This window comes from Neoarthrinium moseri (genome assembly GCF_022829205.1).
Source record: "Neoarthrinium moseri strain CBS 164.80 chromosome Unknown scaffold27_Wmoseri_CBS_16480, whole genome shotgun sequence".
Lineage (NCBI taxonomy): Eukaryota > Fungi > Ascomycota > Sordariomycetes > Amphisphaeriales > Apiosporaceae > Neoarthrinium > Neoarthrinium moseri.
In genome coordinates, this window is record NW_026055141.1 from 242,324 (window position 1) to 268,386 (window position 26,063).

At 54.9% G+C, this 26,063-nt stretch overlaps 6 protein-coding genes across 6 annotated transcripts; 3 read left to right on the forward strand and 3 right to left on the reverse strand.

Moving 5' to 3' along the window:
- Positions 1–1,790: 1,790 nt before the first annotated feature.
- On the forward strand, positions 1,791–2,915 carry JN550_007234 (uncharacterized protein; the record flags this gene model as incomplete). Its single annotated transcript, XM_049319062.1, has 4 exons — positions 1,791–1,915; positions 1,979–2,079; positions 2,144–2,260; positions 2,323–2,915. 4 exons carry the CDS (start codon positions 1,791–1,793, stop codon positions 2,913–2,915), a joined length of 936 nt encoding a protein of 311 aa, XP_049170808.1.
- A 585-nt stretch (positions 2,916–3,500) lies between these two features.
- On the reverse strand, positions 3,501–4,543 carry JN550_007235 (uncharacterized protein; the record flags this gene model as incomplete). The annotated part of the gene is made up of 4 exons (XM_049319063.1): positions 3,501–3,634; positions 3,699–3,779; positions 3,891–4,280; positions 4,462–4,543. 4 exons carry the CDS (start codon positions 4,541–4,543, stop codon positions 3,501–3,503), a joined length of 687 nt encoding a protein of 228 aa, XP_049170809.1.
- Positions 4,544–6,433: 1,890 nt separating this feature from the next.
- JN550_007236 (uncharacterized protein) lies at positions 6,434–10,405 on the forward strand (the record flags this gene model as incomplete). The annotated part of the gene is made up of 2 exons (XM_049319064.1): positions 6,434–6,617; positions 6,783–10,405. The coding sequence occupies 2 exons, from the start codon at positions 6,434–6,436 to the stop codon at positions 10,403–10,405; spliced, it is 3,807 nt and encodes a 1,268-aa protein (XP_049170810.1).
- A 2,071-nt stretch (positions 10,406–12,476) lies between these two features.
- Positions 12,477–14,066, forward strand: JN550_007237 (uncharacterized protein; the record flags this gene model as incomplete). The annotated part of the gene is made up of 1 exon (XM_049319065.1): positions 12,477–14,066. One exon carries the CDS (start codon positions 12,477–12,479, stop codon positions 14,064–14,066), a length of 1,590 nt encoding a protein of 529 aa, XP_049170811.1.
- A 1,467-nt stretch (positions 14,067–15,533) lies between these two features.
- On the reverse strand, positions 15,534–18,095 carry JN550_007238 (uncharacterized protein; the record flags this gene model as incomplete). Its single annotated transcript, XM_049319066.1, has 2 exons — positions 15,534–17,449; positions 17,606–18,095. 2 exons carry the CDS (start codon positions 18,093–18,095, stop codon positions 15,534–15,536), a joined length of 2,406 nt encoding a protein of 801 aa, XP_049170812.1.
- Positions 18,096–21,926: 3,831 nt separating this feature from the next.
- On the reverse strand, positions 21,927–22,631 carry JN550_007239 (uncharacterized protein; the record flags this gene model as incomplete). The annotated part of the gene is made up of 2 exons (XM_049319067.1): positions 21,927–22,229; positions 22,371–22,631. 2 exons carry the CDS (start codon positions 22,629–22,631, stop codon positions 21,927–21,929), a joined length of 564 nt encoding a protein of 187 aa, XP_049170813.1.
- Between the last annotated feature and the right edge of the window lie 3,432 nt (positions 22,632–26,063).

Genomic DNA, 26,063 nt, shown 5'->3' on the forward strand with positions numbered 1-26,063 from the left:
CGGTTGACCTGATACCGGCGTTTAAGTATCTGCCTGAGTTTCTTTGGGGTCATTGGAAGACTCGAGCAGGTCAACTGCGGAAGACTATGATGGACCTATACCATCCACTCGTCGAAAGAGTCATGGAACGACGCCGACGCCGACCACGTCTTGAGATGTCGAGCACAACATTCCTTGACGGTGTGCTCGATCAGCAAGATCAGCTGAAGTTTACTAGGAATGAGCTCGATGTCATGTGCGGCAATTTGATTGAGGGGGGTACCGACACGATTTCTACGGTCCTACTAACGTTCTTTCAATCCATGGCAACGCACCCCGATATCCAGGAAAATGCCCAAAGACAGATTGACTCGGTGGTAGGCAGCAAGAGACTGCCTTGTTGGACTGACCTCGATCAGTTGCCTTGTGTCACGGCTATCATAAAAGAAGTCCTCAGGTGGCGACCGCCCGCCCCCGCTGGCTTCCCACATGCTTCAACAAAAGGCGAGTATGATCGGTTTACCGCTGCCAGAAGTATTGTTTTTCTAAATTTATGTCTAGATGACACAATCGATGGTGTGTTTATCCCTAAAGGATCAACCATCATCCTTAACATATGGGCGATCCATCACAATGCGACTCTTTATCCTCATCCCGGGGAGTTCATGCCTTCTCGATTCCAAGACCATCCCCTTCCAGTGCCACGAGATGGAAAATCTGAAGAAAATTATCAGGAAAGGGACCACTTCGCTTACGGAGCAGGCAGACGCTCGTGCCCAGGAGTACATCTGGCTGAACGGATACTTTTTCTCTTTGTGGCAAAGATGCTCTGGGCGTATACTGTGACACCACAGGTGGATGCGGATGGCAGCCCAATTCCGATCGATATTGAACCATCCACGGGATACAGCCAGGGGTTTATTGCTGAGTGTCGGCCCTTTGGAGTTGCCTTGCGATTTAGGTCTCCAGAGCGCCGAATGAGAATCTTCGCCGAGGCAGCCAAGGCAGAAGCAGAGGTGTTGAGCACGTACGAATAGGCTACATCACTCAAGAAAAGCGGCACGGAAGGTTTTGCCATGCAATAGACCCAATGCAAAACTTGAAGAACAGGACAGTTCCGTGAATGTACAAGTTCAACCGAAAGCAGGTGCAGGCGGCGGACGTGTGAACTATTGAAGCGAGACGAAAGTCTGTAGGTCCTATCACCTATGGGAGCAAACTATAGAGGTAGATGCTGAGGGAGAGGTACTTGGGGCATCGTGGTAAAAATGGACATCCAGACTGCAGACTACTCTAGTTAGTACTTTGACATCTAAACTCTTAGATAAGTCTATCTCTGTGACCATGGGAGTGCTTGAATTGGTTGACAAATAGGAATTGTTTCTGGACCTTGGCTAGTTGCAGACGCCGTGGAGACAAGCGATGATCAGAGCATGAAGATGTATTGCGTCCGGAGGCGTTCCACACCTGACAATTGTCGTTACAATAGAAAACCATGACATGGGAATCTGAAGACTTTTGATGCGATACGCCGGCTGTCTCTGAAATCACCATTTACTCAGTCAGTTGTATCGATTTCTTAGTCCCGGTGCCGCGCAAGGTTAGGTACCTGGATAACTTGCAGTAGTTAGCTTAGTTGCGGGCTGGGCTAAAGTTACCAGACAGCGCCCGATAAGCAGACAGCCCGCTTCAATTCTTCTTATCGGACCCTCCCAGTCGCAAAAAAAGTTGCGGGCAGCACCAAGTCTCCCCCGTCACCTCGAACTTGCAGGCAAACATCCACCGCAAGCAACAAGACAACAGACACAACGATGGCCGCGGTATACAAGTCGCTCTCCAAGAGCAGCAGCAGCCAGAAGGCCGAGGCCCCGGCCAATGGCGTGCGCAAGAACAAGCAGAGAGTCCTCATTCTCTCGTCTCGAGGCGTGACGTTCCGGTAGGTTCACACATCCTCGACAGTACGCGGCTGCGCGATCATGCATTGCTCACTCACGTTCAGACACCGACATCTGCTCAACGACTTGGCGGCGATGCTCCCCCATGGCCGCAAGGATGCCAAGTTCGACTCGAAAAGCAAGCTATACCAGCTCAACGAGTTGGGTGAGTGACAGCGAGCCGCCTCCTTCCCTCCCGGCCCCAGCTAACCCTCGATTTTGTGCCACAGCTGAGCTCTACAACTGCAACAACGTCATGTTTTTTGAGGCACGCAAGGGACAGGATCTCTATATCTGGCTGAGCAAGGTTCCCAACGGACCGACGGTGAAGATGCACCTCCAGAACTGTAGGTATCCTCGGGAGCGAAGTCCCTGTTCGCGGGCATCGGGCTGACGAGTCTTGATACAGTACACACCATGGACGAGCTCAACTTCACCGGCAACTGCCTCAAGGGCAGCCGGCCGGTCCTCTCCTTCGACAGCGCATTCGAGCAGCAGCCCCACCTCCGCGTCATCAAGGAACTTTTCCTCCACACATTCGGCGTGCCGCAGGGCGCCAGGAAGTCGAAACCCTTCGTCGACCACGTCATGGGCTTCACCTTTGCGGACGGGAAGATCTGGGTGCGCAACTACCAGATCAACGAGGTCGAGGCGGGCAAGGGGGCCGCGGACGAGGAGGCGGCGGCGGCGGCGGCAGCCAGCAAGGGCCGCGGCGGCAAGGAGACGGACATCAGCCTGATCGAGATCGGGCCGCGCTTCGTCCTGACGCCCATCATCATCCAGGAGGGCAGCTTCGGCGGGCCCATCCTGTACGAGAACAAGGAGTTCGTCAGCCCCAACCAGGTGCGCGCCGACCTGCGGCGGAAGTCGGCCAGCCGGCACAACGCCCGCGCCGAGCAGCAGGTCGAGAGGCTGGCCCGCCACGGCGACCTGGGCCTGCGCACGAGCGGCGGCAAGAAGGCGGCGGCCGACGCGCTCGACGCGAGAGAGCTGTTTGCATAGGCGCCCAAACCCCCGGGAGTTACGCTTCACATGCTGTTTTTTTTCCAGGCGTTTGGGTGTTTACTTTGTTGTTCCTTCCGGCTGCTCTGCGGGGAGAAAAGAAGGCCAAGTTTTTCATGGCATGCATTGCAAATAGGTAGAAATAGAGATACCTCAGGAGTCGGATTTGGGGCATATAGTCAAGTGATCCGCTTAATGACTGCAGGTGTACGTATACTTCTGTGACGGCTTTGAACTTCGGCGTGCTGCAACGTGGTGAAACCCTCCTGGAAATCACTACAGGCGATAATCAGACAGCAAGAATCCGTGGCCGGATGTAACTAAGATAATTGGTAGACATTACGCCCGAGCCTCTCGTGGAGTCTCTCTATTAATGGCAAGAACGAATGAAGTAATTCATCTGGATCATTATCAAGGTATGATAGGCGACAAGCAAGTCTCTGGATTCCTAAAGCCTCCGAATGCTGCAACCTGCCACACAAAAAGTCCACATTGCACGACGCCGTAAGTCATCATTCCAGCCCTGTGACCATTCTCAGAGGAACATTATGAGATATAGCCCCCATACAGTACCGCACAGCCTTTTTAACAGCAGTTGCCGCCCTTTGGTGCAGCAGAGCCGTCCACCGACTTCTCGAGCTCGATGCGGGTGCCGGAGCCGATCGTGGCCTGGGCACCGTCGCTGTCCAACGCCTTGCTGGATACAATTCGGTAGATTTCTGGGGTGGGTAGGTCAGCAAGATGCGCGCCCAGTGGGGGCCAGCCGAGTCTGGGCGAACGTACCAGTGAGGATGTTTTGGAAGGCAAGTTCGACGTTGCTGGCGTCGAGGGCCGAAGTCTCGATAAAGGACAGGTGGTTTTCGCCTATAGACACGGGGTGGTCAGCACAAAGGCAGACTGCGTAGATGGGTGCCTGGCAGGCAGGATAGGAGAACAGAGACGGGGACGGGGACGGGGACGGGGACGGGTGCGTACTGGCAAATGCCTTGGCCTCGTCTGTGGGCACGGCGCGCAGGTGTCGCAAATCGCTCTTGTTTCCTACCAGCATGATGACAATGTTGGCATCAGCATGGTCCCGGAGCTCCTTCAGCCATCGTGTGACGTTCTCGTAGGTCTGGTGCTTGCTGATGTCGTAGACGAGGAGGGCTCCGACGGCGCCACGGTAGTAGGCCGAGGTGATGGCGCGATATCTCTCCTGGCCGGCCGTGTCCCAGATCTGTGCCTTGATGGTCTTGGAGTCGACCTGGATCGATCGCGTAGCGAACTCGACGCCGATCGTCGACTTGGAGTCTAGGTTGAACTCGTTGCGGGTGAATCGACTGAGCAGGTTGGACTTTCCGACGCCAGAGTCTCCAATCAGGACCACTGTGCATCAACCAGGTCAGTACGTGGCACTGCGACGGCCGGGCGTCACCACAGGGAGGCGGGCGCGCGCGCGGCAGCGTAGTAAGGGGGGGCATGGGCAGGGAGCGGCACCTTTGAAGAGAAACTGTCCAAGTCATGCATGGGTTAGCGATCGATGATGGCACGGCGGGCACGAAGTAACGGCGGGGGGTAGCGGCCAGCGCAGAGGGAGGAGGGGCAGAGGGAGGTCGCCAAAAGCTTACATCGTACTCGTCGTTAGCCATGTTGGGCAACTTGTGCGTTGTGCGGTCAAAGATATGGGAGGCGAGGGTGGTTGATGAGCAGGCGGGATGTGGGATGGTTCAGGAGAGTGTCAAATGTCGACGGGGAATGCGGGTCGCGGCTTGGGTCCCCCAACTGTTATCGAGGAGGTCGATAAAGAGCAGCGCAGCCGAACGGATGGAGACGGCGAGTAGAGTTGGATTCAAGGCAGCCAACAAGCCACTAGGCAGAGAGGTCGTGCGGGAGGATGGCTCTGGGGAGGCTTGCGAGTCAACGACGGCTTGGGGAGTGAGCAGCGAGAAAGCGGCGTGTCTGTGCCTTTGTCACGGGCGTGGGCGGGTGTTGCTGCTTGCCGGCGATGTGTGTTTCGACGGTGACGGAAACGCTGTCGTGGTCGAGATCAGATGTCGGTCAGGACAAGACACGGGTACCGCACAGCAACTTTAGATTGCCTGCCTCCTCCTAGGTATGGATGCAAGGTCCTGGTCTGCTGGGTCTGCTGGGCCTGCTGGGTCTGCTGGGCCTGCTGGGTCTGCTGGGTGCAACTGGCCGGCTGGCTGGGCAGGCCTGGTCTGCTTTGGGCAGTGCTACCAGGGGACCGTGGGGTTGCCTTCAGGGACTTGGCTTGCTTGGGTTCAGGGTGCGTTCAGGGCTCGGCCACTGCTGCCAGTGACGAACGCATAGCACGGCCAAATAGTGGGGTCCTTTTGTCTGTGAGCGCCGCCCCCCCTTCCCCCTTGCCCCCAGAGCCCCAGAGCATTGAACCCCCTTTCAATGGCGACTTTTTATTGTCCGGCCCACGGCCCACGACCCACAACCTGGAACCCACGACGACACCACCTGTGCCTTTGACCCAACACCGCGACACTGCCGGACGGCTCTCAGCTGGCAGCTTCGTACGCAACTAATAAGTCAGGGATTTCAGGCACCTCTCTTTCCACTCGACATATCACGTGTTGCAGCTCTTCCTCGTTTAGACCTGCGCCACCCGTTGTGTGCATAATTCATCGGAAAACTCCAGCGATATTTGAAGGGCGTGATGCAGGAGGGTCTTAATTCCACCTGATCACGACGCGGACGATTGACCTGGGCATGCATATTAGAGTATAGGAGTGCTCCTTGGCTGCCAAACAACGACGTTGAGGTGAGTGTCCCGTGTGTACATAGTACGGCTATAGCCCCGAATACGGCCCCCGGCTTGTGCTACACCAGCCTTCGCCGTCGTCCGTCCGTCCCTAAGGCATGCATCAAGTACTAGTTCCGGGTAGTATCCGTACGTGACTCCCCAACTTCAGGTCCCACTTTGTCTTGGGAGCACTGCGCTACATGAATTATAGTCGCGTCGATGCGACGATAACCTGCTGTGTAACCGCCACGCATCACCACCCTGCAATGCGAATTCAAAGTCCCAGAAGAACAAAGACAATCAGCATGCCTGACTTCACTCATCAACCCTAAAAGGTTTTGCTGATCAGATGGCAGGGTGTAGGGGGGCCCAGCTTGAAGCATAGACGTCTTTCTTTTTCACAGCAGCAAATATTCTAGAGGGTGGGGGGTTCGGCCGGTCGGGAATCACTCAGATCTAGTGCTTAAGCACGTCTGCAGTCCTCGAGGTCTCCCCGTGTTTGTTCCAGCTTGTGCATGATATGCCCTCGCTGGGCGCATGGCGGCAACTGCACACTTGTACCTACGATCCTCGACGTCAGCGCAGGCGAGCGCCTTCCGATTGTGCATTTGTCAACCGTTCAACCAACCCCGTCCGACCGCACGCGTCCGTTGCTCGGGGGCACAAGTGCCTTGTGTTGGATCTAGATCCATTCTACGAGCAGTGACAGGCGATCAAAATTGATACACTGTTCATATTTCTTACTGCAAATCTGCTGAGCGAGAGGATGGAACAGGCACGGCGTACCAGAAGCCCGTCTTCATTGTTCGTCGATGACAGCTGTGACGTGGAACCTGATGACGATGCTATTTCCCTGACGTCTACAGTTCGGTCTTACCACCCCAAGGATGAAGAGTTTGTGGTGGATGACATCTTGGCTGAACGACAGAACCCAGAAGAGCCAGATCATAGTAAGTTTCCCTCATTCTATTCCCCGTGCCAATCGCCTGGCCTTGCGTTCAAGCGGCGCCGGGCTTTGGCATTATCAGATACTGGTGCTCGTCCCGGAAAACCAGACTTGCAAATGTCCTCTGGCGGTTTCCTTCGAGAATAATTGCTAATGCGAGTTATACTAGCTCAATACCTTATCCAATGGGAGGGCTACCCTCTATTTCGGGCCTCCTGGGAGCCTGTTACAAATCTCTCGGATGAGCTTCTCCAACAATGGCTTGAGCAGAAGGAAGAAGGCGGGCGCACCCCGTTTGACGTTCAGGAGTGGGAAGACGTCAGGCAGCACTGGGCCGCAGGCAAAGCGTCGAGGCACAACCGCCGCAATCGTAAACGGCTGCAACTTGGCCTACAAACGACTGATCCATTCCCAGCAACCCCGGATCATTATCTATATCCAGATGATGATGGTGAGTCTGAAGAAACCCACGATTCAAGTGATGAGGCGATGGAGGTCGATGAGATCGAGCAAGGCGGGGCCATGCCGATGCCCACAGAAAGAAAAATCAAGCAAACCATGTTCACGGGCGTCCCGCCAACGAAAACCGTGTTGCAACAGGGCTCTTCTGCCCCTTCTACACGGCCAGAAGCACATGGCAACCCTGCGAAGACAGGAGTGAAAACATCTGACAAATGTTCGGAGAGGCCTCCTGTATCCGAACGGAAGAGCTCAGCTAGCAACCCCAGCGGTTTGAACAGGAGTACTGGCATGCCGAGCAACGGCCAAGCCAAGTCTGTCTCTACTTCCTCTTCTTCGAGTCTGGCCAACAAATTCAGAGGGAAGAAACTCAAGGCCACCCGCACGGCAAACCCACAACCCCTGATACAGAGGACTGTTGCTACCGGCCCAGCATCGGCGCTACATATTCGGAGGCGTCGTACTGGCCTCAAAGAGGCCATGATGGACCAGACCAAGGCTCCGAAACTGATGTCCAATATGCGCCGGGTGAATCTGTTGGCTAAGAAAGCAAGGGAGCTAAACGACGCGGCTCCAGCAAATCCAGCAGCGATACCATCACACTATATAATCACGGGCGATGCGCCGCGGAAGAACCAATCAATTCCTGACGCACTTGCCGAACCGGACATGCAGTCAGAAGCCGGTGTCAATAGCCCTCATGCGATGGAGGTGCCGTCGGCGATAGCACCGCTAACGGGCCCGAAGAAGTCTCGAGGTGGCAAGTCGGTGCGCTTTACGGAAGGCACCGTCCATGAATCCACTGCGTCGAATGGGCCTGCTAGTCCTGGTTTACAAAGCAATGTTGCTAGTAAGCGGGGTTCTCTATCGTCTTACCAGAGGACGGCATCGCAAACCGTAGCCAGGTTCACATCTTTCGGTCCAGAAGGGTCTCAAGAAGTTGACGTTGAATTCAACGGGATCCCCCGGGGTCACAGCGATTGGTTAGTCCAATTCCTTTCGGAAGAGCATATACAGTTTTGTATGCTCTGTTCCGCGGCAGACTTTTTCTCGGGAGACACAATATATGAACCCCAATTCAAGCTCGCGAGTGGAAGTCTGAGCTCTCCAACAGAAGGTGGACAAGCCGCTCTGGACGCGGTAGCCGTAAATCTTTTGCGGACATCAGCGGCGTTGTACCTGCCAAGGTCAACTCATTCTATCCTTGTTTTCCCTACACGGTCTCCTGCGTGGTCCAATCTAGTCGACCCGGCGGGCATGGCGGGCACCCTGGACCATCTGATATTTAGACCAAACAAACCACTTGATATTGCACACTATCCTGCTTTGTCGAATGCGGTAGTCGCAAGGGGTGCTGATTCGGCCTCATTGCGTCGGACGGTAATGAAGCAGATGGCAGAGCTGGACTATGACACTCTACTTTCCAATGGAAAGAAGCATGTCTTCTTCCTGATGTATCACGGGCCTGAAACCTTCTTGTTCCAGATCTTGGTGATCTGGCTCAGAGCTTGTCAGCCTGATTGCCAAATCTTTCGGAGCGTGGAACAAGGCGGATGGAACCGCTACCAGGAGGCTACCTTGGATGGCGTCGTCATACTCCATGAATCCGTCGAGAGAAGTATAAGAAAGATTCCTAGGTTGTGGGATACGCTCAAGCACGGCGGCCACATTTTCTGGAGTCTGTCCTCGCCCGATCATGAGTCGACACTGATAACCGACAATGATCATTCCATGCCAGATATGCCACCTCAGCTGAAGCTGACCCGTTTGTTTCCTCATGGACGCGCGTTTCTTCTGACGCCAAGCTTCATGATATCCCAGCCTGCCAAGCTTTGCGAACTCCTGGAGTTTATACAACTCAGATCGGCGGTTGCACCATGTGTTTTGGTGGTTTGTTCAACTTCCACGGATTATCTGCTTGAAATTGCACTGGAAAAGGCACGCAGAAGGGACCTTCTAACAGACAAACTTGGACACACTGTATCGGACCAGGTCGCTGAGCTGGAGGGATTGTCACAGGACGAATTCCAAGACAGGCTACGAGCTTGGGAGCTTATGAAGAATATCATGGATCCTACCCGACATGGCTTCAAGTCCCACGAGGACCCGCCTGAGGATATCGGCAAGGTCGTGTTGGTAGACGATCTAATTGCGCCGGACGACGAGCAGAGTCTTGTCAACTGGTTTGCTGCGTGGTCCCTGTCACGCCTTGATTGTTACCGGAAGTTCTACGTTGTCGGGTCGAGTCTACAGGGTATCGAAAAGGCTCGCAAGATGGTTCGTGTGCCGAATTACGTTGACGGAACAGTCAATGACCCAGATGTGCATTCTAGACAAGTCGCTCTGGACAACGAGCGCGGACAACATTCCTTCCGGAGTCATATGTTCCGTGGGGACAGCGCAGCGGATTTTGCCCCTTGGTTCAATTCTTTCAATGATCTGAAGGGGCATTCTTCGTTCTGGATGTATTTCTTGGCTGTTTGCTTCCTGAACAGGGAAATGGCCGATCACCTTGGAGATTTCCGAGCCGATTTTGGGACCTTTAAGACCTGGTTCCATAGCGCTCCCAAATTCACCCCATCGCTGAACAGCCTGGTCGGGCTGTTCTACACTGTCGAGACGGACTGGACCGAGACTGATCAGACAATTCCGGCAGCTCGTCACCCCTGGATCGCTGTCTTTCGGCCTGTGAACCCGCATCTTAATAAGACCAGCTACGCAGACATGGAGTTACTCATCTGGGACTTTGCCGGAAGAAATCGATGGCCTGCCAGTCCCAGCCCTGAGCATCTGCTGCCCATGCAACGTCGACTCGTGGATTATGTTCGTGAGGCTGCACCAGCTCGATTTGAAAACTACGCCTTGAAACGCGTCTTTGTCAGCAGCTGGACAGATGTCGACGCTGACCCTTCATGTCCCGTTGATGTCACATGCAGAACTTTGGAGGCCATTGTGCACGACAGAGCAAAATATGTACCCCCTTGGGAGCAACCTCTGATCAAACGGGGTTGGAAACTTCTGGGGGAAGGTCCTGCGGCCCCCAGAGACAGGCTCTACAGAACAGACTCGGATATGAACGAGCCTGAAAGACTGATTTTCCACCCTGCTCGTGGTGAAGTGGACTATGGGTCTGCCTGCATCAACGATCTCTACGAAGCTGTGGTGAGAGCGCGTGAGAAGGACCCCAACTGCACCACCCTTGACTACAAATACATGACGACGGTGCATTGGTACCAAGATTTGAAGGATGAGAAACGTGCGTATAAGCACATCAACGTGGATAGCTGGGACAGGGTCTTTGAGGACCTGAACTTGCAGAAGCGGCGACCCTAGCGTCTTGCGTAAAGAGTCACCGAAGGTTTCTTGCAAGATACGCTTTACGGTGGCAGGCACTCTCTTATGAAGCATCGACGAGCAGGTGCAGGAGTTCGCAATGGGTGAGTAAGCCTTTTTTGTGGTTTCAGATGGTCGCGATGCACTTCTTGCCATGGCTTATGTTTTTTGGTACCCAAGCTGGACTTAGATAGACGATGCGAAATGTGAGGCCGAAGGAGCCAGTTCTTCTGAATGATTTGCAGCACTAGTGTGAATGAAACCAACCAGAAATCCGGGCTGCTATGGTATACTCTTCAATTTCGGGGAGAATTCTCACCCCGCATCAGCTGTCCGGATGTGGTGCTATGGTAAGCGGCCAGACTGCAGCATTCTCTCACACCATAATCATATGACTGGTCATCACGCTGCACACAGCTGACTAAGGACTTGCATAGGGCACAGGCTGGAAGGTGGACGCACCGACAGGCACATGCATTGACTACCAGGCACAGTCGTGCACTGAGGAACCCGGCATAAGCCGACAGGTATACCCGGCGTGTGGAGAATCGGCGCCTCTGAGAGCATGGTCTGGGCTCACGCAAAACCGAGGGAAAATGGGGCTCTGGGTTCTGCAAGATTGAGGGCGCGCGGCGTGAGCTGAAATGAGATCTTCAGGACTCGAAGCCTCATTGGGTCACCGCTCTGCGGCGCGCCGCTGCCCGTTGGCTACGGTGTGGTGGGCCCATGGCGACTGTCACATCAACGTCGGAAAGCTCGAGTAGTCTCAGGTGCCCACTTGATCCCCAGGATCTATTCGTGATGTTATACCGTAGCGGGACAGCTATCGACTGCTGCTGAGGGCGGCAGTCCCACATGGCTTGGGCGTAAAATTCAGAGGGGGCTGGCAAGTCGGGTCTCCTGCAAGAGTTACTAGGTTACTGTGCAAGTGTTGTACAGCCTGGGGCTCAGTCCAAGCCCTATCCAGCTTGCCCTATGTCGAATGGGCAAAGCACCTTCACATTCCAAAGTTAGGCGTGAGGTGGGCAGCGCTCCCCAGATCAAATCAGATCAAATCGGGGCCCTGCTGTACTAACTAGCTGCTATCCACGCTACATTTACCTTGTATCCTTGGAAGTCTTGGGAAAACGCAGCCTGCGCCCCGGTGATTTTGTGAGGCAAAACTGCGGGCCGCCGCTCTGCAGACGACTGGAGACTGGAGAACGGCGCCCTCCTGGTACCAAGGGCGCCTGAATAAGCCCATCGAATCCAGACCGCCGAAAGTTGAAGTCTGCAGATTTTGTGTCACACGACAAACCCGACCGCTGCCAGGACGAGCCGAAGCGCCTCCGCTTTCAACGTCCCCTTTTTTTCAACCTGCTTTTGCGTCAAAGCCATTGTCCTTGGTTTCCCAGCCCACCTCGCCTGACGTTATCGGCTCTAGCAACCAGAGTGGCGCACGGCGCGTGATAGCTACCGATCCAAAGCAACCCGGCTCACGGCGCTGAGGATAGCGGGGGAACAAAAAGGCGGCACCCGTTTGAGAAGAAAAAAGACCTTGTCCCGTGGGCTGATTACCTACTCCTGAGTGCGATGGCGGTCGAGTCATCCCATCAAGCTTCAGCCCTAGTGGGTGATCTGCCGATCCATCCCCAGAGTCAAAAAGATGGAACTGCCGTCGAACCATGTGCTCCTGCAGCAGGCGGTGCCGCCATTGCAGATGCGCAGAGCTGTGAGTGAAGCTATCTCCTACAGTAGGATGAGGCCCTGCCCCTCGGCATGTTCTCTAGCATCTATCCCCAGCCGACCCCGGCTCGATTCATCAAGCCCAGACGGCATACCACAGTAGCTACCTGCGCCATAGTAGTTACGGCAACTCGAGTGAGGAAGATCATATCATGCCATTGGATTGGTTTGGCCGGCCAAGGGTGCCATACCAGACTAACTAGTTGGCCCTTGTCCATTTCACTTTGAGCAGCCTGGCTGGCTTGCCCCCAGTCCGCGTCGGTGATTTCGATCAGTCCCAAGTCAATGCGCAAGCGCCTTCCCGCGAACCCTTGTCCCGTTTAACTACTGACCGGCTCCCCCAGCCATGCTTCCAGGGCTTCCCACACCCGACACATGCACCACCACCACCACTCAAGCTACCTCGAGCAGCACCACTCATGTCATCGGTGCTGCCCCGCACTCTGCCTTAACCGGGGTAGGCGGCCAAGCTATAAGTTCGCCTCCTGCTGCTGCCGCGACCTCACGCGCCGCCCTCCTGTCTAGTCCTGCTGGCGGTGTGACCGTGACCGTGACCGGAGGGGCGTCGTCTTCCTCTTCAGCACCCAAGATGTTGTTCTCGGATTTCTACAAGTCCACCAAGTCGCCGCTGTCCAGGCTGCGGCCTCAGTCCCAGCCCATCCCCGTGGCGGCTGACTTTGATGCCGATCTGGTGAGCAAGGACAAGGCAAAGCAGAAGGAGGCCGTCAGGAAGTATCTGGCCAACAAGATACGCAACGACTGGGAGTTCAAATGGCCATTGGCAACACCGTCACAGAGCAATGGTACTGCTCAAAGCACCACGCAAGAGGCCACCAATTCGCCTTCCCAGGAAGGTACCAACGTAGAGACGTTGGCCCCATCACAGGAAACCCAGTCGCCCAAGCATGACGATCTGGAGGAGGGTGAGGAGGAGGAAGTCAGTGAAAACGATGCCGACGACGACGACGATGATGATGCTGCCTCGGTCTATAGCACAGTCTCAGAAGACCCGGCACATTTCAAGCCTCGGCTGGAGTGGGTGTCAGAGCTGTCCGACGATGAGGTTCCAGTCCCTCTTTCGGCTTACCGCTTCGACACACCTGAGACGGTAGGACAGTCGGTACTAGCGACTGCCTTGTCCAAACGAGCCAAGAGGAGACGGGCAGTACGTGAGGAGGAGACGTGGAATCCGGGGCTGGCATGTTTCAATGCTCGGCGGGATGCGTGGACAGCCGCAAAGACAGCTCGCTTAAAACCAAAGCCTCCGCCGAGCCCAGTCTCTCCGTCACCGTCACGGCGCATGTCCTTCTTCCGCTTTGCGTCCCCAACGTCGCCGCCAATCTCCCCCAGCGTCCCGCTCTCGCCGACTGCCACTCACGTGTCAGGCGATACCACTGTCGTCGCATCGTCAGACGGAGAGTCCAAGGATGTGCCGACCAAGCCCGACTCTGCACTCTACCCAGTGGAGACCTTGCTGCCGCTCGCGCCACCTCTGCTGCCGCCAGCGAATCCAATGCGCGCCTCTATTACCCCGGCCACTTACCCTTCCATCTACGATAGGATCGTTGTGCATTCGATGACCCCTTCCTGTCCCATCAACCTATCTGACGTCCTACGGTCCTGCGTTGCCGGTTGGAAGCGCGATGGCGAATGGCCCCCTCGACCGGCAGACATGCCGACACCTGTCGTCGCTGTCCGCAAGAAGAAGCGGGAGAGCAACGCCAGTCACGCCCGTACCCCCAGTACGGGGCGGCGGATGAGCTTTGGGTTCCTGGGTCGGCGCGAAAGCGCTGCTGGGGATGCCCAAGCCGCGGCAACGAGCCATGACGATGGCGGCTCTGGCGGCAAGGGCATCCGGAAAAGTCTCCAGCGAGTTCTCGGGCTAGGCCATGAGCGCAGCGCCAGCAATGCCAGCAATACCGGCGCCGCGGCGTGATTTCTGGATAGTATACCCTAGACCACCTAGGGGTATGTATGCGACTGTATAACGGCTTCTTTTTGGATTCTACGACTTGTATGGGGGGTACGACTCGAATCGGGACGTGACAACTGGGATCGGTGGTTTAGATATCGTCACGAAACAAATCTTAGGAATAGCGGTTCGGTTGTTCAGGGCGGGTCGGGTGCATTGAAAGGGCGGGCGGGCTGCTCCTTTGGTGAATTTGGCTCTTCAGTATCGGTCAGAACTTATACCCAGCATAGGATGGCGTTCTATTCCTTCTCTTGCAGTATCTTATTTTCACTCGTATCACTTAGTAATTTGGCAGCACTCTCTACGCACCATCAATTTTCAGCGGGCTTAGGAACGAAACTACAGAAGCGGCGGTTCGTGTTGCAAATCATGAGTTTTCTAGGCTAGGGATTTTGTCTATCTACCTGTGGTGATTCGACTCCATCCCCTTTTACCTCAAAGCATTCCTAAAGCATTCCTGACGTGGTAGAACAACCCTCCCCTGACAGTTCCCCCGGCAAGCCGTAGCATCGATGTCCGTTTGTGAGTTCCTTGACCAGGGTTTAGGTCTGCTCACCGTCAAATCGAGTTCCTCTTTTTAGAGTTTTTTTCTTCTGTGTATCGTTGCAAGGTCTTGTGTGGCCGCAGCGCAATCGTTGGGAGCAAGAGGGTATATCTGCAAAAGGGTGAGTATGCCGTAAGAGCATCGGCGAATGCTCCATAGCAGAGCTTCTGATTATTATGGTGGCGCTTTTTGCCACAGAGGAGGAAGAATATCGAGTGCCCTCGCCGACAGCAATGCTGTGCAAGAACAAATGTCAGGCCGAGCCGGTATCGAAAGCAGGATCCTGCCTGCAAGTTGCAGCATCCAGAGATCGCAAGAAAGACCTAGGCCAGAAGCCATCGCGGGTATCCTGTCGTCGAAGGTCAAGATGGCCACCGCCAAAACCCTCCAAATGGCGATCAATTCAAACCATATCTACCTTGGTGAGCCGCGAAAATCGAAAAAGGCGTGTTGTGAAAAGGGTCGTGGAGCCTCGTCAAGCGTTGTTGAGCGTCGTCAGCCGTCAGCGTCGTTCACTCGTTCGTGAAGGTCTTGGCTCATGGTCTCGTCAGCCAGCACTGAAAGGAGAAGCTGGGAAACAAGCAGAGAAGAAGAAAAAGGGGAAAAAAAACGACAATGCCGAAAACTCCTTGTCTCTTATGTTTTTGTGGGTTTTGTTCGATTTGTTAGTTTTTTTGAGATGGCTTTTTCTGTGCAAGCATATGTGCAAGTCAAGACGCAAAGAGGGAAATCAACGGATACAAAGGAGAGAGAGAAAAATCGAGGGGAGCCTTGTGCCTAGATGCCAGTATGTCTTCGTTCTGGCGCTTCTCACTGAATCATGAGATCAGATGCAATGATCACTACTCTTGTCGAGTCTTTCTAGATCAGCGGCAGGGTGTGGGCTCCTACAACTGTTCGTGGTCGTTGTTGGGCATCTGGATCACGGCGCGGCCGTTCTCCGTCTCGGCGAGCATCGGGCCGTTCTCAACCGCCGCATCACCGTTGTTGTCGACGGCGGCACCCTGTTCGGCAGTGGCGGCATCGTCGTTGTTGTCGACGGCGGGACCGAAGGATGTCGTAAACGCGGTCGGGGCTTGCAAGACGTTAGCATCAGTGTTGGGTGTCTGAAAGAATCCTTCCATGTTGGTAACCCCGCCACTCGGAGGGAGATACTGCTGTCTGGCAGGCTGGCTCAAGGCAGCGCTCAGACCAGGAACCTGTGACAAGTCTTGGCTGGTGGATAGTGTTCTGGGATCCGACTGGAAGTTGAAAGCATGAGAGCCGGGGTAGGTGGGCTGGGCTGCGTTGCCTGTGAATTGAGTGGAAGGTTGACCAGCAGCAGGGAAGAATCCCGTGGGTTGCTGCGAGGCGGGGATGAAGTCCCAACGACCAGCAACGCCAGGCTGCGGCTGTGTATCCTGGCTGTGGATGGCGGCAAGCTCCTCGGCATGGCCTTGGATCTGCGCGCGGATGTTGAGGAAATCCTCACCACCTCGCAACGCTCCGAATATCTCAAACGCCGTGGTGCCTCTGATGATCTCGGCGCGGAGGTTCCTGTCCTGGGTGCCATCAGTGAAAATGACATTGTTTCCCCAAAGTCGACCGGTGTTGATAAACTCCATTACGAGACACTCCTTGTAGGCCGTGATGCCATATCCTATTCCTGCCTGGATTCCGTTCATGTAGAGGCGGTCAGATTCGTCCCAGTTGCCCTCCTCGATGACCCTTCCGAGTCCTGACCAGACGTTCCGTGGCCAGTCATCCGGCATGCCATCGGCTCGAGTGCTGCCGGAGTTTTCATTGTTGGCGGCGGAGAAGTTCGCTTGCTGCTGTCCGCTACCGGCTTGGTTGATTGCTGGACCGAAGGTGGCTTGGCCTCGAGATGTCTGGGTACGGCCGCTGGGCTGGGGAGTAGGAGGCGGCTGCATAGCGCTACCGCCTCCAATGATTTGAGCAGGAGTACGGGTACGTTTCTGGGTGCGAGGCATAGGGTCAGCGGGGGTATGAACTTGAGAACCAGCTCTGTGTGAGGTGACATCAGGGGCGGCTACGCTGGAATCGTCGTCGTCGTCGTCGTCGTCGTCGTCATCAGAGTCCTCTTCGTCGTCCTCTGACGCAACACCTGTGACTCTCTGGAGCCGGGATGTAGCAGCTCGAGCATGTAAGATTCTAGGCATCCGTAGCCCCCCAGTTGCTCGACGAGCGCGAGCGGCACCCCGACCTCGGCCTCGTCCCGTCTGTGCCTTCGCAACAGTCGAGGGCTGGTCGAATGTTAAGGGTGTAGCTGTCTGTGAATCGTCGTTCGCAACTTGGCCGAATTGGAAAAAAGGGTTAGATGAAGTGCTTGCCGGGTTGGACTGGCCACCTTGCGACTCAGGTGTAGGCTGTTGAGATGAAGCGCTCGTGGCAGCGGGGGCATTCTTCTTGGCTCGGGCAGTCTTGGTAGCCTTCGTGGGGGTATCTTGGGGCTCGACATCACCTGAGGGCTGGCTCGATGCTGCTAGCTTCTGTGCTTTAGTGGCAACTTTGGTGTTGCGTTTGGCAGTGGTCTTCTTCTTGGCAGCGCTGTTGCCATCAGCAGCGTCGGATGCCGAGGCCTCGGGCGCGTTGGGCGCGGCGGGCGTTTGCACCTTTGAGGCCATGCTGGCCTTGGACGGAGTGGCCCTCTTGCGCGGAGCCGACCTTGCCGGCTTGTAGTCCGACTCACCGTCGTCAGCTTTCTTGCGAGGAGCCATGTCTTCAAAATCTGCAGCTGTGTAGTTTATGAAGTGGAGGGGTGTGAAGGAATTTGTGCCTCCGAGTGATGAAGATTGTGTGAAGCCTGGTGAGTTGTCAAACGATGTATTTGACAAGTGGTGTGTTTGGGTTCTATGACTTGGGCCTCGGCCACACACTCTGTGTGGGTAAAGGGCTGGACGACGCAATCGACAATCGACACGGTGTGCCCGGGAGGCTGGGTGACGGCGATTGAATCGACAATCGAGACAATCGATAGGCGATTCTGGATCGGGTGGAACAATCGGTGGTGTGTAAGGCTCAGGCGTCAGTCCTCGAGACGACACGCCCGGTGAAAAGCCCGCGCCGTGACTGGTATTCTCTCCTCGTTGACCCAGTCCCGGAGCTACAGGCCGGGAGCTCGGGGCAAACTGGTCCACATTTCTCGGCCAATATTCGGCGCCGGCGCCGGCGCCGGCACCAGCACCGGGCTGCAAGGATGACCTGGAAGGGCCCCAGGAGCTCGAAGTGTAGTTATCGACAACTCCCAGCCCATGTTCAGCGCTGGAACCAGCCTGTAACGAAGGTGGCCCTGTAGAGCGCCGTTCGCCGAAACTGTCATCGCCAACGTCGCCGAAATGTCCCGGCAAAGCTTGATGGCGTGACTGGCCAGCATAGGGCCGCGTCAAACCCCGGCCAGGTCGGCCAGGTCGGCCACGCCTTGACCGGTTGTTATCGCCTCGGCCCGTCATCTGACTGGCTGTGATGGGTGTGTAAAGGGCAGGCCGTGAAATGCGTTGGGTGTGACGGAGTCGGAGTGCACAGGAGGACAAGGTTGGGAAAGGAAAAGGTATGCTGCGCGGGTCTGGCTGAAGAACTGAAAGTGGTGTGCACTAGGAGTGTGTTTGGTTCACTTGAGCGAGGGCCATGTGTTAGGCAAAAATTAAGGTGAAGAATTTGGGTTGATCGCATCGTCGACTATAAGTCTCGATGACGATCATCGGTTGTGGTTGCCCGCGACGACTATACAAAACCAATCGGCGAGTATACGTTACACGCGACGAGTATTCGTTACGCGCGACGACTATGCACAAATCAATGGCCAGGGCCACAATCCCCACAAAACTCTGATCACATTGATGTGCCTTCCCTGAAGAGCACACAAGTATTTTACATCGGAGGCAGAACAGAAGTCCAGTCAGTAACAAGCGCGTACAACCTCGCTCAGCCGTTACTCTCTACACCCACACTATTCCACCATGGTCCATTTTCACAAGACACTAGGTGACGGTCATTAATAGGGCACTAGAGCGAACTGTAGAGTCAAGGAAGCTGGGATGGCCTCCGTAGATAATTTCGCCCTCTGGATGAACGAAATCATAGCATTCACTATTTAAGCTCCGTCACAGTGCCTCTGGAGGCAATTGATTATATGATTAACGTATCACGGTATCTTACATTACCAGTGGCCAAAGCGTTAATGATTTTGACATCACGCGTCGATGATTGACTCTTAAGATTTAGCGATATAGTTCACTCAGAAGTCGGAACATTGCTGTTCTCTTGTATTACGTGGTGCGTATGCCGTCACACAAAAATCTCTGCAAACTGGGCAAGAACATAAGCAAAGATGAGTGGTGTGCCGCGAAAGAAATGCATGAGCTGCATGCTTGGGATTCACAGCTTCATGAGTGTAAAAGACCTTTAAGGGTGCCATTTACTAAAAAGTAGGAACAACACTGCTTGATATTGCTCACGTTCACCCATCGCTGTGGCCATCGATCTTAAGCATAGGCACTCCTTTGGATCTTGAAGTTCCGCACGTGTGATCTTGGGTAATAAGTCTGCTTACAATTTTGATCATGGCTATATACAATCAGTAGTGTGGTAGGCAGACACATTCTCGTATAGATCTCTACTTAAGACAAGTCAACTCATGCAGCCCAAAAGTCACTGCGCAGCAGTTCATAATCCTCGATTGGAATATAACGGTGGTATGCTACACTTCATCCCTGTGTCGTGTCTCATGCCGCTAGCTGCCTGTATCAGTCCTTTAATGGACAAAAGGACTTCAAATGAGAATACATCGGCTGGCATGATGCTCCATCCTTTCATGAGGGGCTAGAGCAGACAGCGGATACCGAGATATTCGAAAATGAGTCGCTATGAATGGCGAGCTGTTGTTTCAGGCACGAGAGGTTTTAATGCTCACAGCTCTTGCATAAGCAGTGCTTGCTGCATATGTGTAACTGCTATGGAGTGAAAAGCCATCATTGTATTAGAATTTATAATCGACAATATCACGTCCCCCAACTCGCCGCTTTTTGTGTTCGCGCGTGACACAAGTGGGGAAATGTCTTCAAAGATGTGAACTGGTGCCAAATGTTCTTCATGGAAAAAATTCCAAAGATTACATGTGCGCTGAGCAAAAACCCCAGGGTTGACTATTCGCCGTGAACTGGCCTTCCGATGTTCAGATCCTCCATGCTTATTTTCCGCAGACAATGCACCTTTAACCAACAGCTGGTTACCCATTGATGAACAATCAGATTCCCCTCTACCAAACATTTAATGACCAGTAATATATTCTTCACATGGAGATGCCCATAGATAGTGGGTTGCATGTTCAGATTTCTGGACAATGCCGACTATAATAGACTGTCGATCTCTTTGGGAGCATGTGGACTACATTCACCAATCCCGAGACTAAAGCTACAGAACGACAGCAAAGAATCTCTGGATTGGCCCTAGATTGATTATCTTACGAGTTTGATGGGAAAGCCAGTAAACATCATGAATTCCTTTGTACGCGCGCCAGATTTTCACATACCAACGAACCCACTCACATGTATATATCCCAGCCCAATCCAACGCCAGAGTTATAGAAACCCCCACTCAACATACTATCGTCCCTACCATTTATCATGATGCTTATTTTCCACTGTACCAAGACTTCTCCCTGCCTCTCGAAGGAGTGCCCCGCAATGCCTCCAAGTATGGGCAACGGACCTGGAGGTGGCCAATCGTGTTACACGGCCAAGCCTGCAGGGCTCCCGATGCAGGGTCGATGAGCATGCGAGCTCCCGCAGTCTGGAGCCAGAGACGTTGAAAGACAGCTCGCGTGTAGCCTCCACGTCCCGCGTCTGTGGCCAACCGCGTGACAAGGTGTGGTCTTGGGGGCGTAGCACGGGGGGAGATGCGTGGCTGCTGAGAGGGTTGTACCGCGTAGCGAGCCACGAGGATGTCTTGCATGCATTCAGGACGGGTGCCAGATTGTGGGGGTGCCATGTAAGCAGGCCAAGGTCGTCTTTAGTTTCTATTCCACATGGAACAACATGTAGGCACGGAGCACGAGCAAGTGGATTTAGCAGTTGAAGTGAGAGGGCTCTCTGCCAGTTCGCATTGAACGCAATTGAAATATACGAGGAGTTACAAGAGGGGTCTCGAACAACTGTACGCCAGCCAAAACATCGAAACACATGGCTGTAGAACACCATCCAGATCGTATATCCGTCCTTCATACCTCCCTGCAGCCCCGAAGGCGCAGTCATCATGTACCCGCTCCGAGCTCCCCGAGATGCAACGCTTGACCCATTGTAAGCACGCACAATATCAAAGATATCCAACAGTGAAATGAAAAGGCAGGCTTATTTTTTGGTGAATAACCGCCAAACATCGTACAAAACAAGAAAATCGTGGTGGAACGACCAGGACATCAGCCTGATGTTCCCAACTGCAATTGACCAATGGCGAACCAACTCCTCTCTTTCCATGAGCGCAGTAAAGCACAGTCGCCGAAACCCAGTAAAAACCCGTACCCTTTGCTTTGTGTTGGAGATTCTCTGACCCGGATATCTCCCCATGTAATAGACCCGTTTCCCAAACAGAAACACCTCTCCGAGATGACACAAAACCCCGCCGGCTTTGTGCGCACTAGACAATAAACACAACCAACCCCATTGCCCCGCAAGAAAACACATTTCGTTCTATATGTAGGTATTCTTTTCTTCTCGACGTCATGAACCATGATGACTTTATCGTTGCCGCTGCCGCATGAAAAACCCAAGGACTCCGTGGTATGAACCGATGCGATTAGTTGTTGTAAAATGCAGGAACCGTCAATATTTGCTGAAACGCCTGACCATCCGTGACCAAAGCAACCCCATCTTCCGAGGTCGGAACACCAAAAAATGTTTTGCGTGGTATTTTTGCCTGTATAAACCGGACAGGAAACAACTAGGTATCGAGTGATCTTCATTCTCATGTCGCGCGCCCATCGTAAAAGCTCTGAAAAGACAAAGTTTGCCGATGACCGCAAGGTGGTGTATGTCGAATAAGGATGTTTTGTACAGGTTTTGAGGTGGGGTGTCGTGATGAGCAAAGTCAACAGTCGAAGCCCCAAAAAGTGCCCCTGAAGATGAATGTCGATGCCTGATACCTGATGCCAGTGTCGGTGTCCGCCAAGATGGACAGCTACTTCAAGTGACGAATGAGCAAACGGAAACATGAAAGATTCACGCCAACGGAGATGATGATAGACGAGCTGTCACCCCACTATCCATACGGTAGCGAGGCGACGACGTCTACCATCGTCGGCCGAGTGGCTGCTGCATCCGGCTCGGAGACACGGAGGGAGGCGGGCTGGACATGTTCAGGCCGTTGGCAGGGTTGATGATGGGGATGGGGTTGCGAGTGCGAGTGGCGGCAGGCTGGTGCAGCTTGAGGGTGGACTGCTGGGCGCCGTACGGAGGAGGAATGAAGGCCGGCGACGCCGAGTTGAGCGAGAAGGCTGAAGCAACCTGCTGGGGATGTTGCGTTGGTGACTGGTTGGGCGAGTTGCTGGACAGAGACGACCGGTCTGACGAGGCGCTGCTGATCGAAACCAACTGTATGCGGGGTAGGATGCATCAGCAACGTGGTTCTCACGGCGTTCATGGCCTCGTACGACACGGTGGAGGGCACCGGATCACAAGTAGTGATGGATGCACGGCCGTGCTGGACGGGGGCTCTTGGTGGTTTCAACTTACATCGCTCTCAGTCAACAGCTTGGGGCAGAACTCCATGTCGTCCTCGAGGTCGAACGAGCGGCTGGTCTCGAACTGTGTGCGGAAACTGGAGACGGCGACCGACTCGGTGAGCTCCTTCATGCTCCTCACGCCGCGGAACTGCCTGTGGGAGTTCTGGGAGACGGACAGGCGCGGAGCCCTCCGGTTGCGGCCGCCGTGGTGGTTGTGGGAGACGGAGGGCGCAGCGGCCGTTGGTTGGTTGTACTGGTAGTATGAAGACATGGTGCTGGCACGTTGGTGAGCTGGGTGGGCGTCGTGTAGCTGGGCGTTGTCGACTCGATGCGATGCGATGCGATGCGATGGTCCGTTGGGGTGGCGGTGTGTTGCCTTGCTTTGCTTGCTGCACTTGGCTTTTGGGGGTCGGGTGTGGAGAGGCCGGCCGCGCTGAGTTTTGCGGTATTAAAGCTTTGCTTTTGCCGTGGAACAACAACAATAACAATGGAGTCGCCGAGGGTGTGGGTAGGAGTCGCAGACGATCAAGACGAGGTCAAAGTGTCCTTTATGTGGTGGACTATTGTGCGATGAGAAAGGGTATTGATGGATGAGAGGTGAAGGGGATGGGTGATGAATGGTGCGTGGGTGTGGGTTGGGCGAGAGATGGATGGATGAACAGCGATAATGGGGGGGGATATTCAGAGGAGAGGGTGAGACGGATTAGCTGTGCGAACCGGAGAAGGCGAAGGATTTTGTTGGACAGGGCCCAGAGAGACTAGAAGGGGGGGGGGGACCTGGGGACCACAGGCGAAGAAAGGCACAGGACACAGGACGGAGGACAGGGCCACAGCAGCACGACGGCGGGTGGGCAGGCGGGCCAAGCCCAGGCATGGGAAAACATGGAGGGCGGCGGGCGCTGCTCACTGGCCTTGTGGCCCCCCCGTCAGTGGGAGGTGCTGGCTCCCAGAGTTCCCAGCCCGCCAGCCAGCCAGCCCATCGAAAGGGGAGCAGCCCGGCGGCGTCGAATTATGGAGGCGGGCCACCCGGCCAATCACCGACGAGTCGCCACCCTCATCAGAATTCCTCCATTGGCCCACCGTTCGCGGCGCCATGCCCGGACAGGCCTAGAGCCGCAATCTTGGAGGGGGGATGGCGCTGTAGCGTGCAGGCGTGCAGGCCGTGCACAGTGTCACTTACTGCCTTGTCGTCGGTGGCGGGTTTGTGCGGCGATGTGAGCGAACCGCGCGACAGGTGACAGTCTCACTCACACACACCAGCAGTTTGGCCGTCGGGCAGTTTACCAGGCCACTCGCCTGCTGCTGCGCCTCCCTGCGCCCGGGTCCCCGCTAGTGCTGCCATTCCACGGCTTCACTGCTTCACAAGTCGTTCACATACACATAGCCATTGTTCACCGTCTGTCACGAGGGGACTCAACTCAACGGCGGACAGGTTGGACAAAGAGGCACAAACAAGTACAGAGTTTGCCCTGCTTTATGCCCCTGTCTCCCATCGATAAGCTGGAACCGGAAGCATTGCGACAGTGTCTTGCTGATCTCTCCCCACGGCGTTACCGCTGCCTGCGCCCGTAGCTACTGTACCTATGACACAACAGCTCTACACCACAGCAGCATCATGTTTGGATGATTGCAAGCATGATTGAAGCCCTGCACTGCACCCAGAACCACCTGAGATTCCGTGACCGTGAGCCGTGATATCGTGCGCCATGTTAACTGCATCAACCGTGAGATGGTGGGTCGATTATGGCACTGAATGGACAGGTTGGATGATGTGCATCTCAAGCCCCGAAGGGGACTGCCTCCAAACAACCCTCCGTTCGACTGGGTATTCTTTCGGGAAGGTTGCTAGACACAGTCTTGACAGTACTTTGAAACACGCAGTCTTCGCACCGCCGGTGGTCGCTCACGCAAGTACTGCATACAGTATACGAAATCCGGGTCTGGCAGCGAATGAAGCACCTCTTCGCGATTGAGCGGTCCGTCGTTCATCTCGTGGCAGGCGTGGCCGGGTCTCTTGGGATTAGCGCACCCCTTGCCCACTGGAGAACTGAAGATCCGGAAGCCTTCTCTACCTCTGCGCCAGGGTTTGTCATCCTCCGGCGTGTGTCAACAGGAGCAGAGTGCCCACTTGGGCCAAACCCTCATCGTCATCGCTCGCCAGGACCATCACAGCGTCGCTTCGACGATCCGGAACTGCAAGTCTGTACAGCCTCCTACCGGGTTCGCAATATGTTTCGCTTGCGTTTCCGCAGTCGAGGGCCACGTACCGCCCGTTCAATCAATTTCCTTGAAACCTTGCCCCTCTCACAGGCCGCAAGTCCCTGCAGTGCGCATGAATTTAAGCGTTGAGGCAGTGGTCGCTGTCCACAGCAGCAGCACAGATCGGGGGGGGATGGCGGGCTGCCGGCATTCCTGACAGCCTCAATCGTCACTGGCGAGGGCCGTCTGCTGTGCAAGCCGGTGCACTGTGGGGCGTTGGCAACACTGTAGCCGTACTGTGACATTCGTCGGCTGCAGGTCTGAGCGTTGTGACTGGGCTGGTTGGGCTTGGTGCGCGGTGATCCTAGCTTCTCTTGCCCTGCACTGCAACACCATCCAGCTGGTGGCCCCGGACAACCCAGCAAGCGTTGCCCCAAGCCGGACCAGGGCCACCGCAAGTTCATTGTTGTGGAAATGACCCAGACAGGCCCAGAGTCGTATGCGGCACGAGACCCTATGATTCAGACACGACAATGACAATGCGCTTCTTTGGACGAACAGCCTGGCGCCCAGGGCCGAAGCGAACGTCTTGGGCTGGCGCTTGCGTCTAAATTCAGTATGCTTGTTTGTTTTCCCGCACCAGGCGCTGCGCGAGCTTGTGCAGTACTGCGAGGCGGGCTGGCCTGCGGTCATCATCCTGTTTCAAATTGGTCGAAGTGACCGCCTGTTTCAAGCCGGACCTCTTTTCAATGCGAGAGAAGGGCTGAGCTATCCGCGTAGTCAACTTGCTTGGCGGTCTCGTCTGAACTTGCAGTGTTTCAAGCGCCCTCCATATGCAATAATTACCGCTCACCTCCACTGAAAATGCCCCAACGTAATCTCTGCTAAAGAATCTTGAAATGAGAGAGGCCACGTTGGAGGCTTGCTGATGATCAGTACGCATTGCCATCGCCAGCAAGGTCAGGTGTTCATTTCGCCTCTAGTTTGCATTTGCCCCATTGCGTAGATTTGCAGGGTCCGATGTAATGATAGACCTGTCCCGATGCTGAACAGCGTCGCCATTCGTCAATGCCAGAAGCGCCAGGAGCCGCCCTGTCGTCCTGGCCTGTGCAGTTCGGCCTGACCCTTCAGACCAGCTGGACCCCTACCAAGGCCTACCATCAACCAGTGCACAGTATCAGTCGCCTGCCTTCGACTGCAACTAATTCCTACAGTTACCTACATAGTCAGGTGGGCGGCTTGTGAGCGGCAGGCGGCTGGGAAGCAGCTTGCTATCAGCTACGCTGTATGCAATAGGGCGCTCCCCAAGCAAGTGATCGACACCTACAAGTGCGTTCGAGACAGTTCTCGACCCTCGAAGGATGACAAGTGTCTGACACCGTCCCCTGTTTGCCTCTCGTACGCGGAGACGGGAATGACGAAAGGGGCAAATCGGCGCCCGGTTTCTTAAGCAGCCATGCGGATGTCATCATTTAGCTCAAGTCTGTGAGCTGTTGCAATCAGT